The sequence below is a fragment of the Megalopta genalis genome, chromosome 1 (genome assembly GCF_051020955.1).
Source record: "Megalopta genalis isolate 19385.01 chromosome 1, iyMegGena1_principal, whole genome shotgun sequence".
Classification (NCBI taxonomy): Eukaryota; Metazoa; Arthropoda; class Insecta; order Hymenoptera; family Halictidae; genus Megalopta; species Megalopta genalis.
Window position 1 is genome coordinate 46,211,891 of NC_135013.1, and position 19,502 is coordinate 46,231,392.

The following is a 19,502-nucleotide window of genomic DNA, read 5'->3' on the forward strand; positions in this document are numbered from 1 at the left end:
GGCAGGCTCAATGCGGACGCGCCAACGAGTCAACGAAGTCCAGTTCCGTTTATTGGCTCGGGTACTTCGCGCCAGCCGAGCTCGCTTCTCATTGGTCACCGTTTTTCGTTAATAACTCGTAAACGAAGCCGCGGACTGCATTTTCGCTAAGGCAAAAGTTACTTCAAGGATCGCAGGAACCCTTCATTTGATCTCAGGGCAACTCGTATAAGGTGTCGAAAAAAATGTTCACCCCTCGTAAACACGTACTTCTATAATTTTCTTCTTTATAAATTACCTTCGATCAATTTGTCGCAAAATAACTGATATCGATGAACATTCAGAAGTTGTACGGATTAGATTCATTGAAACGGGAGTTGAACACGAAACGATCTCTTGTACAAAAGAATTCGTTACAAATAACGATGACATAACCTTGACATAACGCTCACCATGACCAGTGGAAAACATTGGGACGTCTTCGTGTGTATCCGACGGAGTAGGAAGCTGTGTTTTCAACTTGTAAGCACAAGTAACGTTCGTGTCCCACTTGAATTCTACATGGCATTGCGATTCCTGTAATAGAACAACAATTAAAAACAATAAAATAAGAAGTTTTTACAACATCAGAATAATCTTTTATTTAACTTTTACGTACGAATCAATTACTAGTATTTTGTAACGGTCGTTAATACGTTATTAGCGACTCTTTGACTACGAATATTAAACTCGCCACAGTCGAGATATCGTTAACAATACAATTGTTCGAATATAAAAAATTCTGCCTCAGTCATAGTTTAGAGAATCCCGTGGGATGTAATAGCCCGTTTAACTGCGTTAATGTATTTCGTTTGAAATAAGCTCCCGAAATTCCCGGGAGAATTAATCTGTTTTTTTTTTCTTATTCGAAATCGCAACAGCTTGTCAAAGGGGGGGGGGGTATTTTTATATTATATTATAATAATTTATATTATATTATATATTTATTATTTAATTATATTTAAATTAGTATTATATTTATTACTATATATTACAATTATATTTAAATTATTATTATATTTATTAGTATATATTATATTATTGTTACATTTATTATTTATTTTCGGCGACGTCCCAGTGGCCAATGAGAAGCGAGGTCCAGCTCACGCGAGGCGGCCCAGCCATTGAGCGGAACTGAGCTTCGCGCGCTCGTTGGTTCAGCCGCCTCGCGCCAGCAGAGCTCGTCACTCATTGGTCAATGTTTTTCGTTAATAACTCGTAAACAAAGCCGCGAATCGCATTTTCGCTAAGGAAAAAGTTATTTCAAATGACCTCGGGAATCCATCATTTCCAGATTGCGAGACATTTTTGGAACACTCTGTATAAAAGGTGTACTAGAGCTCACATTATATTCGGAGGGAGTTGATTTGTTTTTGTAGTCACTTTTGCGAGCATAGCTGGCGCGTTCTGGCGAGACAGCGTATTCGCTCTCCGATCGATCCGTGGATTTTCGTTAATAACTCGTTAAGAAAATCGCAGGGAGCATTTCCGCTAAGAAAAAAGTTGCTTCGAATCAATTCAGGAATCACCGTTTACACTAATTCTGGGACACCGTATATTCGCACGTCCAGTGTAGATTTAGATGGATACGTCGAAATTGTCGTTTGCATGTTTCTTGCATAAATACATTTTAAACACCGCGGGCCGTTTCGATGTTTTATATTATTTCAAATGGTGCTTGGTTCTTGGAATTTCCAATGCGCAACACTGTAATCTGATTGGGATTTATCTCAGCCTGCCGCAAAGATCGTTGCGCGAATATCGCTCTACAAGATGCTGGTGGTTATGCGTTAGAACTCGCCACAGTCGAGATATCGTTAACAATACAATTGTTCGAATATAAAAAATTCTGCCGTAGTCATAGTTTAGAGAATCCCATGGGATGTAATAGCCCGTTTAACGGCGCTAATGTATTTCGTTTGAAATAAGCTCCCGAAATTCCCGGGAGAATTAATCTGTTTTTTTTTCTTATTCGAAATCGCAACAGCTTGTCCAGGGGGCGGGGGGTGTATTTTTATATTATATTATATATTTATTATTTAATTATATTTAAATTAGTGTTATATTTATTACTATATATTACAATTATATTTAAACTATTATTATATTTATTATTATATATTATATTATTGTTACATTTATTATTATGTATTGTATATATATATATATATATAATTATGTATTACATTATTATCACATTTAAATTATTTAATTATATATAATTATATTATATAATTTATATTATATTCGTGTTATATTATATGATACTTATTTAATTATACATAATTATATTATATAATTTATATTATATATTTATATTTATATTATAGTCAGTCATGCAAGAAATTCTTGGTAAAGATTCATCAAGCGTGCACGGAAAATTCTCTACGTAATGTGTACTTCCCGATAGTAGATAACTGTATAAACAAATTCTGGTACGACATAATTATTTATTATCGCGGCAGCGCAACTACAGTGCGTTGTAACTGCATGCATGGATCTCTGCACGTGGAGCTGTCTTATCGATTTATTGAACGCGACTGTATGCTTTTCATTAAAATATACATACTACGTACGATGTTGTGAAGCCGAAGCTGTGAAGTTAATTGTTTGCAAGTCTCCGTTTCCACTGTAATTTCTTCCACAAATGAGCCGTTTATTTTGAAAGTGGCATAAGTCACTTTGTTTTCAAGTCGATATATTTAAGGGTTTGCGTTTTAACACGTTTAAAAATATGGATGCTAACTTTCGAGAAGATTTACTTGTATTTGTTATCTCAGGATACTGATATTTTTCTCAGTATAAATAATTTCGTATAAACATTAAAAAATCACCACTTTTCATTACGGTAAAGTGACTTATGCCACTTTCAAAATAAACGGCTCAAATATTGTACAAAGCACACAAATTCGCTGCCACCAAATTAGCTATCCTTATCTTATCCGAGTCCACTAAATACTACAAATTCTTACTACGGAACGTTCGGTGACAATGTAATGGCAAAGCAATTACACCACACCGACCCCATGAATTACGGTGCGCGCAAATTACCGCGCTGTAAGTCACTGAACTAGGTCGTTTCGGGCATTTACCGTTAAGATTCAGTAAACAACGATCAGACAGATACGACTTAACCATCGGCGACGCTACATTAACGGATGCTTCGGTCGTTTGCGATTATCTTTCGGTACTAATCTGTGTTACGATTACCCGTAATTAGATGATGCATGACACGGACGACACGACTCATTAACGCGAGCGAGGTAATGAGTCACTTTTATCTACATATAATCGAAACGTAAGAATTGTTTGGAGAAGCGGCAACAGTTCATTCAAGTCAGGATGATAATGTATTACATTTGGACTGCGCATAAGTTCTGTCACTCATGTCTCAAGTGAAATTGTATATCTGGGAAATAAATTCTTGCGTGTGTTTTATATCATTTCACGGTCTCGCTTTTCCTATTCCAAACATGTCTTGGATTGTGTTAGTTCGGACGAAAGCTTCTTTTCTGTTAGGTTAAACGCTAAAATAAAAATAAAAATGAAAATAAAATTTCCGCGGCCGAAAATTCCTTCATCCCTACGTTGCGGAACCGCTAACATTATTAACAATGATTAAAACATTGCGAATTAATTGAAATTACAACTGTATAAAATAAAAAACCATTGCACTCGATACTATCATCATTCAACTAATGCTTTCACTCTTTCAACAGATGTAATAAGTTGATAATAATGTGACAATATTCTTAAATTCTTTTAAAAAGTTTGTCTAGTTTTATATGCTTGACTCAGTATAATAATCGTCACACCGTGTGTCGCGGATAGCACTGTCGAACAAAATCAATTTTTTTTTCTGATTTTCTATAGCCACTATGAAATTCTTGTAGAGCTTCACTCCCCGAACAAGAATCCGAAAACCGAATTGCTCCATCACCCTCAGTTTTAAAAAAATACGAACTTTTGTAAAAAAAAAGTGTCGACGCGCGCAGTTTCTCCGCAATATTTTTGTATTTTTACGAAAAGTTCTTTGTTCAGCACAAAAACTCTACCCAGGATCGGATTCTGTAGACATATCTGAAGAAGAAACGGCCCGATAGAAGTGTCGGAACGATGTACATTATGAGTAGGTCGAGAAAATGTTCGTCGGCAACATGTGCACGATATTTTTCCGCCATGTGCTTCGCTGCTCGCTTCACTCTATCCGACAGAGCCGAAGCTACGCGTAATCAACACCGATGGAGGGAAACAATGGGGTACCCACCCACTTTGCGTGTGGGGCGTGCCACTTCGAATTTTTTTTAGTAAACCGTGAATCATAAATTAAAAGGTACAAAAAACATGGTTTTAGAAATATAGAAGTAAGATTATTAATTTTCAAACGGGGAAATAATAAAAGAAAAATAATGAACAAAGAATATTCATTTTAGTCTGAATTTGTTCGAATTACAAGTATATCATGTATACAGTTATCATTTAAATTATAGCGATGATACGATCATGAATAAATAATCATTTTCAAACCGTTAAACTTCTTGAAACATATATTGTTAAATATATATTTAAATATTTATTTTATTATATGGCGTAGAAGTCAAAATTATACTAGTGTTAGAATACTTTTGTTACCCACTGCAAATACTCTGGTGTGATATTTTTTGTGAAAAATATCACAGTTTGATGATTATTATCCAGAGAAATATGTAAAAAAAGACAGAACATTGAAGTACTAAAAAAAATTCAAATATTATTTACGAAAAATGGGTGCCCCATTGGATTCCTCCATCGGTGTTGATTACGCATAGCTCGGCCCTGTCGGACAGAGAGAGAGGCGAGCAACGAAGGATATGGCGGCAAAACGTCGTGTACATGTTGCCGTCGAACATTTTCTCGATCTACTCGAAATGTATATCGTTCCGACACTTTCACCGGGCCGTTTCTTCTTCAGAAATGTCTACAGAATCCGATCCTGAGTAGAGTTTTTGTGCAGGACAAACAACTTTTCGTAAAAGTACAAAAATATTGCGCAGAAACTGTGCACGTCGTTTTTACTTTTCATGCAGTACCTCATTTTTGTCGAAAATTTTGGGTTTTCTCAAAAGCTCGTTTTTTCGAAAACTGAGGGTGATGGAGCAATTCGGTTTTCGGATCCTTGATCGGGGAGTGAAACTCTACAAGAATTTCATAGTGGCTATAGGAAATCGAAAATCGTGTCGGACAATGTAACCTGAGCGATTTTCACGATTTTTAATTATTCGTGTCTCATATTTATAACTGTTTCGTACTGGACGAGGGATTTTTCTGGCGACCAGAAAGGGACGGGAAATAATTGGACACGTCTGACGTATAGAATATAAATTATATTACATCACACGCGGACACACGCTTAAATATATATTTATAATGTATACTGGTCAGAAGAACTTAGTGAGCTAGATAACTATTGGTGAAGGAGGGCTTCTGACTAAAGTGCAAGGGCGTAAAATGTATATCTGATATGTTCTAGATCGTGGGGGTTAACATACCGTCGAGGTGATGTGCGGCTGTATACAGGATATTCCAAAATTATGGCACAAGCGGGAAGTAAGGGGTTCCTGAGGTTGAAGTAACTTTTTCCTTTGCGAAAATGCAATCCGCGGCTTTGTTTACTTTTTTACAACTTACTTTGTTATTAACGAAAAACGCTGACCAATGAGAGGCGAGATCGACTGGTGCTCCGCCCCCGCGACCTCTGCCGCTGCGTCAGTCGACCAACGCGACGCGATGTTGGCCGCAAGGGCGGAGCGCCGGCTGCGCTCGCCTCTTATTGGTCACTGTTTCTCTGGCCGCGATTCGGCCCGAACAATAACCAAACATATTAATCGATTTTGATTAAATTTTCAGCATGCATCAGTTACCGAGTCCTACAAAATTACTTAAATTATCGTTTTAAGCTCATACTAATAAACTAGTCTGTCCAAATATCTCAAATAAATTCATGTCATTTGGTACAATTTATTTAAAGGTTCCGTTTTAACCCTTAGCGCTCCGAAGGCTCCGCTACGGAGACATTTGTCATTTGTTCCGTAACTCCGAAGGCTCCGCTGCAGAGCCAAATGTTTTTAGCATACGTTATCGTCGGCGTTAACAATTGTTATCTGTAGTTAAAACGTGCTAAGTCTGTACCATTACGATTAAACCATTTATTGACCTTTTCTATGGTTAGCAACATGGAGAAAAATAAATATTATGATGAGAATTTAGAGCCGAGTGATACCGAAGACGTATTTGATTTTGAAGAGTTAAAAGACATTGTGGAAGACAATGTTGGTTATGATTCTGACACTTCGAGCAGTAGTAGCGAAATTATACTACCAAAGAGACGAAGAATGAGAATTATTGAAAGCGAAAGCGAAGATTCGTTAGAAGACTTAGATGATGTTACGGAAGAATTACATATTCCAGATAGAATACCTTTTAGTGTATTGTCACAGGTCATTGGACCACAAGTTTCTACAAACATTGAACAGCCGATACAATATTTTAAATTATTTCTCACGGACGAATCGGTAAATGAAATTATAGAAGAAACCATCAATTACGCAGAAAATGTTCTAACCTTGAAAGAAATATCTAATAACTCTATTTGGCAAAGTGAATACTGTGACACTTGTCCAAGTAAACCCAGAATGCACATGGGAGATTGTTACCAAAGATATCACAACATGATGAATTACAAAATTTAAAATCTATCTTTTATTTACAATAGGAAAATGTATATTTATAAAATGAATAAAATCAAATACATTCACAAGGACGTGTAATCTTTTCCGCTCAAAATAAGACTTCCTTTATCTCAGGCGCTCCGCTCCAAAAATGTGCCCGAGTTGCTGGTAGACAGTACTCGAGAAACGTGCGGAGCGCTAACGGTTAAAAGGTACATGTACCGTATAGTATAATTACTGATGACAAACAGCCGTAGAAACAAACAGGATTAACAAATGCAGTAGAAGATCGTAGAACTAAATTGCTTTTAGAATTATGACAGTTTAAATTATGGGACTGATTGTAAATCATTAACCGTGCTCATATTCCCTCGTTTGTAGGGGAAAGCTGACCAAACTTTGCTACTGAAAGATTATGGGAATTCCCAGGTACCTAACCCATGGGATTTTCCCTGCATAAAAGATCCACGAAGGAAACATGTTTCGCAGAATGTCGATGGTCGAATAACGTAGCCCATACCAACCGGTTTATAACCAAGATTCGTTTATAATCAACGATCGCTTCAACAAAATTGCTTCTGCACGAAAGTAGTGCAAATATATTTGTTCGTGTGATTATTTGCAATGAAAATCACGGACAATTTTAAATATTAACTTGCAGCACTCTTATCGGTGTTTATTTTACACATTATTTCCCAAAATGTCTCACAATCTGGAAATGGTGGTTTCTGAGGTCATTTGAAGTAACTTTTTCCTTTGCGAAAATGCAATTCGTGGCTTTGTTTACGAGTTATTAATGAAAAACGCTGACCAATGAGAGGCGAAATCGAGTGGTGCCTTGTCCCTGCGACCTCTGTCGTTGCATGTGACGCGGCCAGTGCGACGCGGCAAATGCGCAAGGGCAGAACGTCGGTTGCGCTAGCTCTTCGAGCGCGGAATATCATTTCCCGGAAATACCATAATTTTGGGACACCCTGTATTTGTTCGTGTGATTATTTACAACGAAAATCTCGGAAATTTTTAAATATTAACTTCCAGCACTGTTATCAGTATTTGTTTTATGTATACGAAAGTATGTTTTCATTTGTCGTGAAGATCTTTCTTCGTTCGACAATAGATCTAGAGCAATGTTGTCACATTTTCACGTCACATTAATGTTTGATGCTTTATGAAAAATAAACATTTTATACATCATATGTATAAAAAAAATTGCGACTCCAATATCACTGTCCGACAAAATCAAACTTTTTTTCTGATTTCCTATAGCCACTATGAAATTCTTGTAGAGTTTCACTCCCCGAACAAGAATCCGAAAACCGAATTGCTCCATCACCCTCAGTTTTCGAAAAAACGAGCTTTTGAAAAAACCCAAAATTTTCGACAAAAATGAGGTACTGCATGAAAAGTAAAAACGACGTGCACAGTTTCTGCGCAATATTTTTGTACTTTTACGAAAAGTTGTTTGTCCTGCACAAAAACTCTACTCAGGATCGGATTCTGTAGACATTTCTGAAGAAGAAACGGCCCGGTGAAAGTGTCGGAACGATATACATTTCGAGTAGATCGAGAAAATGTTCGACGGCAACATGTACACGACGCTAGAAAATTCTAATCGGTCTCAAAAGATAAAGGAAAGTTTTCCGAATATAATTGCATACAATTTATTAATTGTTTTTGGTCCTAAATAACTATAAATTAATGTCAAAGTTTAAAAAAGTGTCGACGTGCGCAGTTTCTCCGCAATATTTTTGTATTTTTACGAAAAGTTCTTTGTTCAGCACGATAACTCTACCTAGGATCTGATTCTGTAGACATTTCTGAAGAAGAAACGGCCCGATAGAAGTGTCGGAACGATGTACATTTTGAGTAGGCCGAGAAACTGTTCGTCGGCAACATGTACACGATGTTTTGGCGCCATGTGCTTCGCTGCTTGCTTCTCTCTTTTTTTAGTACCTCAATGTGCTATCTTCTTTTACATATTTCTGTGGATAATAATCACCAAACTGTGAATCATAAATTAAAAAAATACGAAAAACATGGTTTTAGGAATATAGAAGTAAGATTATTCATTTTCAAATGGAGAAATAATAAAAGAAATATAATGAACAAAAATATTTATTTTATTCTGAATTTGTTCGAATTACAAGTATATTATGTATGCAGTTATTATTATGTATTATTATTTAAATTATAGCGATAATACGATCATGTCAAAATTATACTAGTGTTAGAATATTTTCGTTACCAACTCCAAATACTCTAGTGTGATTTTTTTCGTGAAATATATCAGAGTTTGGTGATTATTACCCACAGAAATATGTAAAAAAAAAAACAGAACATTGAAGTACCAAAAAAAATTCAAATATTATTTACGAAAAGTGGGTGCCCCATTGGATCCCTCCATCGGTGTTGATTACGCATAGCTTCGGCCCTGTCGGACAGAGAGAAGCGAGCAGCGAAAGATATGGCGGTAAAACGTCGTGTACATGTTGCCTTCGAACATTTTCTCGATCTACTCGAAATGTATATCGTTCCGACACTTCTACCGGGCCGTTTCTTCTTCAGAAATGTCTACAGAATCCGATTCTGAGTAGAGTTTTTGTGCAGAACACACACACACACACACACACACACACACACACACACACACACACACACACACAAACGACTTTTCGTAAAAGTATAAAAATATCTTTTGAGACCGATTAAAACTTTCTAACGTTTTTACTTTTCATGCAATACCTCATTTTTGTCGAAAATTTTGGGTTTTTATAAAAGCTCGTTTTTTTCGAAAACTGAGGGTGATGGTGCAATTCGGTTTTCAGATCCTTGATCGAGGAGTGAAGCTCTACAAGAATTTCATAGTGGCTATAGGAAATCAAAAATCGTGTCGGACAGTGTATTGTATCACAAAACTTTTTTGTCCAATAACTGAGTATAACAGTTTAGACGTTAGAAATAGCTACTTTAAAATATTTTGGAAAGTTTGTTAACTTATTTGTAACACAATTTTATAATTTATTGATGTTTTTGTGAGTTTTTATGTATTATAATCAATCGGTATAATGTTGCACAATAATCTCTGCTTCGTACATGCACAGCGTTTGTGCCATGATATATAAAATGTTATATTCCATAGACATAAGAAATCAAAGCAATAAAACTAATGAAAATGGAAATTTCAAAATGAAAAGTTTTTTTTAAAAACTCAATGAAAACACTTGCTTTTATTGTGCATTGACAGCATCTACAATCATTTTAACTTTTTATAACCGCTAACAACCCTTTGAATATAGCTTGATGCTGTCTTTTTATTGTTTTCTGTTTTACGCATATTCACTTTTCTACAAGTCAAAATTTTAATTCTGCGACAGTAAAACTTCTTTGCTTTAATTTACAGTATAACCTCGATACTTTTCCATAACATTAAAATATCGTCCTTTTTACTTTCATAAGATTCAATATTTCTGTTTTATATAAATCTGTATGACTGTGTTGAAAAATGAACTTTACATGTACATTAAATCTACTGCTACATTTTACGGATGAACTTCGCAATTGATTGCCCATTCTTTACCTTGTGTACTCCTACATTCTATTTGAACTGCAGTTTTCTCTCTCTTTTAATGCGTTGAACACCCAGCAAGAATCGGTAGAGTTTCTCCCGGCCACGCCGCCACGAAGCAAAAAAAAATTTACAAAAGACTAGTCCCGAAACACCTTAATTATGTTTGTAATGTTTTAACGAATTCCATCGTAACTAATAAAATGTTATAATATTTTAAAAACAAATTTAAATATAAGTATATGTAATTTGTTAGTATCAACATATTTTATATTTTATTATTTTATTTTATTATTAGTATACGTATATTTTTAATGTTTATTTTTGTTTACTTTATACTTTATTGTTACCCTATATTTTCTATACTCGTTGTAGTTGTGTTACAAATAATGTTACTATAAATTACCTCCAAAATACTGCTTGAATTGGACGAAGACTGCGGAAACAGCCGTCACCCAGATATGGGTGACATGGCGTTCAACTTGTTAAACCATAAAAGTAGCAATTTAAATAGTTAGGCTCATAAAAAAGAACATTTTTTTCTTTTAGCAAAGGTCACATCTTTCAATTTTTCATACGAATGTGTTTGTTGATCTTTTTCAGTAACTAATCCCATTATTTACAATGAAATTCATGTTACTTCTTGCTAGTATCCATAAAATTTTGATTAACGGACTGTTTTTATTCTTGAAAATATATTAGTTGAGATCAGAGAAACCTATTAACCCAGAGAAAACCTATTAATTTTCTTCTACAAATGAAAAATAGGACGGGATCAATATTAGTATTATTAATATTGCGTGTTCAACATTGACCATTTCAATCGAAATTTCCTACGTTTATTTAATAAAGTGTTACGAGTCCGGCATATTCCTGGCACGTGTTGTTTGTTTGCGTTTATAAGGACTGGGGGAATATGTGTCGTTGATTAACCGAGATAGCTTAATGTAGATTAAAGCAGTCGCTCGGCAAGCGAGAAGATTCCGGATTCGAATCCCGGTCCATCATCCGATCAGTCGACTCCGTTTTCTCCTAGAAAAGATTGCCTCATAGTTTCCGTCGTTAATTGGAACAATTATCGGCTAATTCTCATCCCAGTTTATTAATTCTTAGATATATTAATTATTTCTCGACGCTGGAAGAAGTTTTCGTAAGTAAACTGTTGACGTTCTAGTAGCACATAGAAGAAGAAAGAAATTATTTCATCTAGCGTGTAGACATATGTACGGTTTTATAGTATAACGTGTCATTAGTAATATCGTCGCGAAAAGTACTTGATTAATATTTATACGATATCAAACGAGCACTGGTTTCATTGTGAAAGCAACAAACAGATAGGTTATGTATGGGCCAAGCGTCGTGAATAATGTTATGCAGTTGAAAATGATTCTTTCTGTTCGCGAAGAAGCAGAGAAAATGAAGCTTTTGTATCGAGGCACGCGTCGCATCGCGTCGTTGAAAAGAACGGAAACGGAAATAGAAATGCAGCATCTGCTTACCCTTATGAAATCATCTTACGAGACTTTTCGAGGGTCACCGTATTCTAAATGGGGGTACATAGTTTCCGCGACAAAGCTCTGTCGTGGAAAAAAGAAACGACTGCACGGAAGTATATTATTGTAGGCCATGTGGCGACCAGAACTTTTCAGGATCGGAGACTGTCTCGTGTCTCGTCACATCTGGGTACTTGAGCGTGTACCGTCGCTGAGTCACTTCTACACCGGAAGAGGAGAGGGAGAGAACCTTTCCTCGAGAAACGAACGCAGCCTCGTTGTATCGCATCTCCGGTTCAATACCGTATCGGCAAGAAGAATAATTACTTATGTCTGCACGAGTGTTTATGCGGTTATTTGCTAAGATATTCGGTCATCTTTTCAACGGAACAAGATGTTCAGAATTGAACCGTATGATTTGAATTTTTTGAAGACGTCAATTTACTGGACAGCGAGTACAAATGTTTTTCCAGAAGTTGCAATTTGGTTTGTGCGACAAGAAAAAGTAAAAACATTAAAGAAAATAATGTTTTTACCCGAAGATATAATGAATTGCAGCTTTTCCAAATTTTTGTTTAGGCATTGTTCAGTAAACTGAATCCTCTAATATCTAAGAAAGAAATGTCAAGTGATTTGGTGCAATTTTTATGAAGTTCTTTTAAAAGACAATATAACCTTCTCCACTTTCATTTTCTCTTCTTCTGTAACTGAATTTACTTCTGTTTCAATTTCTTTGTCTGTTAATCCTTCGCTGTGCCATTTTCGTCGTGCTTGCAATGATTAAAATTTTTTCGCCTCTCATCGGTCACCGTTTTTCGTTAATAACTCATAAACGAAGCCGCGGGTTGCTTTCTCACTAAAGAAAAAGTTACTTCAAATCACCTCAGGAACCCCTCATCTCCCACTTGTACAACAATTTTGGAACGACCTGTATACAAATATTATCAGATAACGTGATCACAATAAAATATTTTGGCCGAGCCATTCGTAATCTTGATTGAATGTACAATAAAGTCGTCACTTCTGTGGAATCTTGTAAAGAAAATTATTTTATAAGATAGATGAGAGAAGAAAAGTGACTCAACTAGTAAATGCGTAACGATTTACGCAGTTTTCAGACGTAAATGTATGTCGAATCATTTACACAATATCTCTACACACATATGTTTTCCTACAATCGAAATGTATCTTACTTCAGAAAATCCAATTTCTTAACTGAAAAAACATAGGAAGGGAAATGACAGTTTCTATTTAGAATGCGAATAACAAATATATGTATTTGCTGCATCAACAACCTGAACATTTTAAATTAGGTAAAATTAATAAAACTTGATATCGGACCAAAATATTAAAAAAATATTTTCCTCTTCTCTAGGAAAACAGAGAAGAGACTTCTCTCCGTAAATATTTACTTAACTCGGGCATAATAAGAAGGGTCATGTGCCGGCGAAAATTTTCGGAAGACCTTCGAAGAGGGTTGGGCTTATGGTTGCCTGTTAAATATGAACCACTTGCCATCCTACCACTTCAGAAGATTATGCTATCTCATTACAGTTATTTCTAACAGCGAAACCGGAAAGGGAAATCCATTTCTCTCCCTTTTTTATATTAGATACTCCATGTGACTACAACCCCTATACATATAATTTCTTTCGTGTTGCACTTTGTGTTGTTAGAGTGATCGGTTTACCAGATAATGACTAAAAAATTATTTTGAAAAATTGCAATTTGTCGGCATGGTAAAAGAATTAAAAGATGATGTTTTCTCAACGTTTTTGTCTGAGCCTACAACGAAAATTTAAGAAATTTATTTGATTGACCTCGGTAACTTGCGTGCATGCTGAAAATTTCACTGAAATCTGTTGAACTTGGTATGGGCTATAAACAACTAGAGATTTTTGACACTTTCGACCGATAATCTGTAGTTTTAAAAATCTTTCAACGCATTTTAGCTTGACTCTGCGTCAACCGATTTCGATGAATTCTGTAATATACATATTAAGTTACCGAGATCTACGCAATGCAATTTTTTAATTTTCGTTATGAGTTCAGATAAAAAAGTTGATAAAACAGCATTTTTGAATAATTTTATCATGCCAACAAATTGTAATTTTTGACAATAATTTTTTAGCTATTGTCTAGTAAACTAGCTCCACAAACATTCCAAAAAATTTAGATCGCTTGGCCTAATTATAAAAAAAATTATTCCGTTTTAAAAGCTGCGCGAATACTTTCTTTACCCACTATACGTATATTTCGGTATATTTCAGCGAAATAGAGACCAAGGAAGGTGAACTCATTAGCGAAATCGGTCACATTTTCACGATCTTGTAAACCGGAACGATTATACATTACATCCGTTACATACCTACCCCTAAAATCATTCCTGAACTCATCCTTACATTTTACGACGTCCAAAATACCGTAGGGTCGTAAACAACCGAAGCTACTATTTTATTTTTTTTTTTATTTTAATATTATCTGCTTAATATTTATATATTTATATTATATTATATATGTATATTATATTTATATTATATATTTATTATATAGATTATATTTATATTATATATATTATAATATATATTATATAAGTTGCAATTGGTTTAAGCGATAAGAAAAAGTAAAAACATTAAAGAATATAATTTTTGTATCCGAGGATATAACGAATGCAGCTTTTGCAAATAAAATAGCTTCGCGAATTATTCGTTAAATTCTGTTCGGACACGTGAATTAATTATTTAAATTAAAATATTCACGTACTTCGACAGGGTTACTTAGTGTTAATCTTCACTGTACACATGTTGCGATTTAAATATTTTCTGCTTATTGTTTTCGAAAAATTCTTTCTTCATCCATTTTTTAAACTTCTTAAGATACGATAATTGCACGTTGCAATTTCTCTTAAAACGAAGAAAACAAACATTTTAAAGATAATTTAATATTCGCGTCATTAAACAAATCGGTTAGAATGTCATTGTAAAATTAATTTTTGTCTTGAAGCTGAATTATTACCAGATTTACCAGTCCGAAGCTTCCAAATTAAGATGACAAATAGATTCTAGAATTGATGTACCCTGTGCCATCAACAAATTATAAACCAGCAAAATGATTATTTAATCCTACGCTAATTTCACTCACACTATATCGTATTTCATTTTGAGTAGAATCTCCGACGTCGCTGACGAAACCTGATCGATTGGGCAAACGGAGTAGGGAGTTTTATCTGTATTGTCGGATCATTTAATCCACGCCGGCTCTCGACATTTCTATCTAAAAAAAAACTGAAGAACGCAAGAAATTAAAAGCTATAAAATGAAAGAAAAATTTTAAAAATATAAGTGAACATATAAAACTATTGTATGAGACAGTACATATTTCCAAAGGTCTTGCGGTATATGTATAATTATGTGTCGTATAATACGATCAGTTTCTCAGTTGCTCAGTTTCAAAAATATACAAATGTATATAAACATACAGAGAGACACGAAATAATCGATTGAACCGAATACTCGAAACACAAACCGAATCGTAAATTAATCTTAAATTAAATTAATTTAAAATCTTCAAATTACCTACTTTTATATTGTTATATATTATATTGTTACAGTCATAGTGCACGATAGGTATATTGTCTATACGGAAATAAGCCAACGTAGACTGCAAAATGCAGACTGCGATCATTACGAGTTCTTCGAACTGATCAGTTCTTATTCGAATCCGTCCGAACGACTCGGTTTGTTTTGTTGATTCAAGGCACGGCAGCGAGGATCGGCCTGCAGGTAGTAACCTGCCCCCACTCTGCCAATGTAGAATCTCGCATCCAAGCCTGGAAACCTAGCTATGAGGTGTAGAGTAACTTTATATTTATCAAGTAAGACAAATTAAATTTTTGTATTCTTTTGTTTTGTTTATTTTTTAATTAAAAAATGTAATATGTCTTATTCGATAAATATAAGGATAATTATGCCCGAAGACAAACCGACAGCACAGCCAATTGGTCTCCGCTACCCGACTCCGCTCTTCTAACTCAGGTTTTCGAAATATTTCAACTGTAACGTGACCCTTTGTCGATCGATTTCGATGAAATTTTCAGCATACCCCGATATTTACAAAACGCATTTTTTAAATTTGTATTATAAGCTAAGATAAACAAGTTAAGTTTGCCATTCCAACTAATTGTAATTTTTGAAAACAATTTTTTTATCCATTATCTAGTAAACTAATCCCTCTGACATGTTAAAACAATTTAAATCGCTTGGCTAGATTATAAAAAATTTATTCCGTTTTAAAAGGCGTACAAATACTTTCGTGTCCCATTATATTTTAGTAGCATGCGTTTGTATTAGTTTTTTTATGTACTGCTCCAATCATAGCTATAGTATTGTTATTTGTAACTGAGACAACTTGTATTTCATAATTATCATGTTTATTTAATAAACGTAAGCATCTCGTGTTGAAAAGCAATACGAAATATTAGGTTATTCCGAAAGTTCTTTTTACCATTGTATGAGCTTGATATTAAACGATGTGAGCACATGCAAACAGCGCGATTGGATTTAAAAAAGAAATTTTAAACTAGCGTTCCAGACGGCGAATACAAATATTTTTGCGGAAATTGCAATCGTTTCGAACGACAAGAAAAATATACAAAATTAACATATTTATCTTTATCTGGATCTAGAAACAAAAAAAAACAATGCGTTTTGTAGGTCTCTATAACTTACATGCATGTTGAAAATTTTATCGAAATCGGTTAATGTTCTTATGAACTATAAACAATTCAAAATCGAGAAAATGATAATTGTTTTGCGACTTGTGACTAATCGTAAGAAATTTAGAGATTTTTACATTTTTCAATGCCTGCTGCTTAATTCTGTGTCAACCAAGTCTTATAAACCGAATTGTTTATATTTCCATTATAGGCTCGAATAAAAATGCTAAAAAACGAGAGTTTTATATTTTTATTGTCATTCCAACTAATTGCACTTTTGGAAAAAAATTTGTTACACATTGTCTAGTAAGCTACATAGTCCCTCTACAATCTTAAAAAGTTCAAGCCATGTGGCCCACCTTTTAAGAAGTTACTGAATTTTTACAATCGGACAACTGGCTCGAATCTATTTAGACCAAGAGTCATATAGGGTGTTCATTTTATCTTGAGCATACGTATTATTTTCGGCTAATAATGTCTGTGCCTGATGTTAGAAAAAGATATGTAAGTGAAAAATTGCATGGTATGAATATGAAGGTACATTTTTTCAAGGTCATCTTAAGTCGAGTTTTCAAGATTACTGTCAATTTTTTTTTATTGTCGGTTTATAGTATTCAAGGTCATCCAACAGTCACGATAATATACACGGATGAATTCGTCTTAGTTGTCTAATATCAGGCATAACTGAGATAATACGTGTGCTCAAGATAAAATGAACATCCTGTTTGTATACAGTCAGTGTACACTGAATCGTAGACCGAATTCCATGTTCCTGACAAGTTGTCGATATTTGAACTGTTATAATCTCATAAAAAAGAGTGGCACCACAATAAATCTGGGCTTATTTTAAAGCTAGAATTTAAATAATTTTAAAGCTTCATCGATCAGTTCTTCCTACCATGCTTTCGCAACTCATAGCAAACGGGAATCTGAAGACATACACTTGTGGACAGAATGGTAAAGCACCTCAAGATTTTTAGGAAAATGAATATACAACAAAATAAGACACTAATATTTACATAATATATAAAAAAAGTAAACAAATTGTTCAATCCCTTTGTTATTTGTTATAGACGTACACTGCTGAACAAGATGATAAAACACTTTGAATATAAAATAACAAAAGCATTAAAATGAAATGAGATTACATATTTTTTTCAGTTTTAATAATATGTGGATTGCCCTTTATATTGTACCACTTCAATCAGTCTTCATGGTGAACTTGTATACAGATTTTGATCCAAACTTTCCGAAACTTCTAAAATTGCAGATTTTAATTCCGTATACTGTATTACACTGCTTTCTAATAATTCTTAGGTTAGGCTGGTCAACCAGGTGTTTTGGCCAATTTAAAACCTCTATATCTTTCGTTTCAAAATAACTCTTCATTATGCGATCGCTTCCCACAGGTGCATTAGCTTGTTAAAACATGTATTTTTTCCAGCAATTCTGCGATCGTAAGTCTCAGTTTGTTCTTTAATTAAGTTTAAATAGCCAACACTGTAACCTCTATAACCAATACCTGCTCATATCATTATTTTACCACCGCCACATCGTCCAAAACTTAATACCCTTTACTCTTTCCTTCAAGATCCATTTATTATACACAACCGTGTCATGTCCGTTCCATGTCCCGAAACCGAATTACATACTAGTTACTATGATTTTATATGCAACTGTTTGTGACAGCTACCTCCATGCTTGCCAGCGCATGGATACTTCTCCACATTACCTGATCCGTTCCGATTTGTATATGAGCCGTTTATTTTGAAAGTGGCAGAGTCACTTTACCGTAATGAAAAGTGGGGATTTTTTAATGTTTATACGAAATTATTTATACTGAGAAAAATATCAGTATCCTGAGATAACAAATACAAGTAAATCTTCTCGAAAGTTAGCATCCATATTTTTAAACGTGTTAAAACACAAACCCTTAAATATATCGACTTAAAAACAAAGTGACTTATGCCACTTTCAAAATAAACGACTCATATGTGCATACATATATGTATACCGTTATCCTATGTACCGATATCTTCGCGTCTAAGGCAGGGTCCGCTAGAAAAGCCTTACCGATGAGTCCTCTAGCGGGACCAGGTCGAAACGCTCTCCCTTTCTTTTCCTCCACACCTCCGTCTTTTCAGCCGCCCAAATGTTTATGCATGGTCCGTGTCGTACCCGTTATCGGCCGGGAGTCGAATGTGCCCCGGTCACATTTGATGGTCACTGATGTTTTTTCGCTTTCCCGAATGGGAAACAATAACAAGTTCTAGCGTCTAATTGATTAAAATTTTTAAGGGATCCTTGTAAGGTGGATAATTTGATCTTCAAATCCATGCTAGGATCAGTAGTGAACAAATTTCCCCATTATTTAGAGCATTATAGTAACATTTTCCAGAAAATGGACGACGATGCGTAGTGTAAGTAGAAGCTTCACGCTTCAAAATGAGGCCAGCTGTATTGTAATACAACATGCTTTTGCGAATTTATAACAGTTCAAATAGCGACAATTTGTCAAAAATAGAAAATACAGTGTACGAATTCTTTTTACTTTAGACTTTCCCAGTTTTTAATTAAAACTTTCACATGTTTCATTAAGGTTTATAGAAAAAGCAATGCGTCTAGGAGTACCATAAAAGGTATGTCAAACAAATTTGATAAATAAAATTATAGATGATCCTAAGCATAAATTTATATTCTTATGAAAAATGTGCGCCGTTACAGTATTAAAAAGCATCCGAATATTGTCGTTGCTCACTGTATAAGCATTACGAAGATATAACCAAAAAATACCGATATAACACCGATGTTTTACATTTCGGGACAAGTCTCTGGCTATAATGCGTTCAACGTTCCCTAATTGTAAGCAGACCTGGGCACATGTCAAATGACATCATTAGAAATATCATTTCAAATAACATGCTATTTTATTTCATAGTTATTTTGATGCCTGTGATCCCATCTGAAATAACATTTGAAATATTATTTCACATATTATTTTATTT

At 34.6% G+C, this 19,502-nt stretch overlaps 1 protein-coding gene and 1 long non-coding RNA gene across 5 annotated transcripts in view; both read right to left on the reverse strand.

Annotated features, from left to right (window-relative positions):
• The window catches only part of Lerp (lysosomal enzyme receptor protein), a 54,444-nt gene that overhangs the window by 3,329 nt on the left and 31,613 nt on the right, over positions 1 to 19,502 (reverse strand). For 3 of the 4 annotated variants that reach the window (XM_033469412.2, XM_033469411.2, XM_033469414.2), the window contains exon 14: positions 432 to 555. In XM_033469412.2, the coding sequence (XP_033325303.2) occupies positions 432 to 555 (124 nt within the window). Of the gene's footprint in view, positions 1 to 431; positions 556 to 14,924; positions 15,068 to 19,502 lie in introns of those variants that run through there. The other variant, XR_013037026.1, reaches the window with a different exon arrangement.
• Positions 11,108 to 12,846, reverse strand: LOC117219882 (uncharacterized). Its single transcript, XR_004490110.2, has 2 exons — positions 11,790 to 12,846; positions 11,108 to 11,322 (listed from the first exon to the last, which is right to left on the reverse strand). It is a non-coding gene; the product is annotated as an uncharacterized LOC117219882 (long non-coding RNA).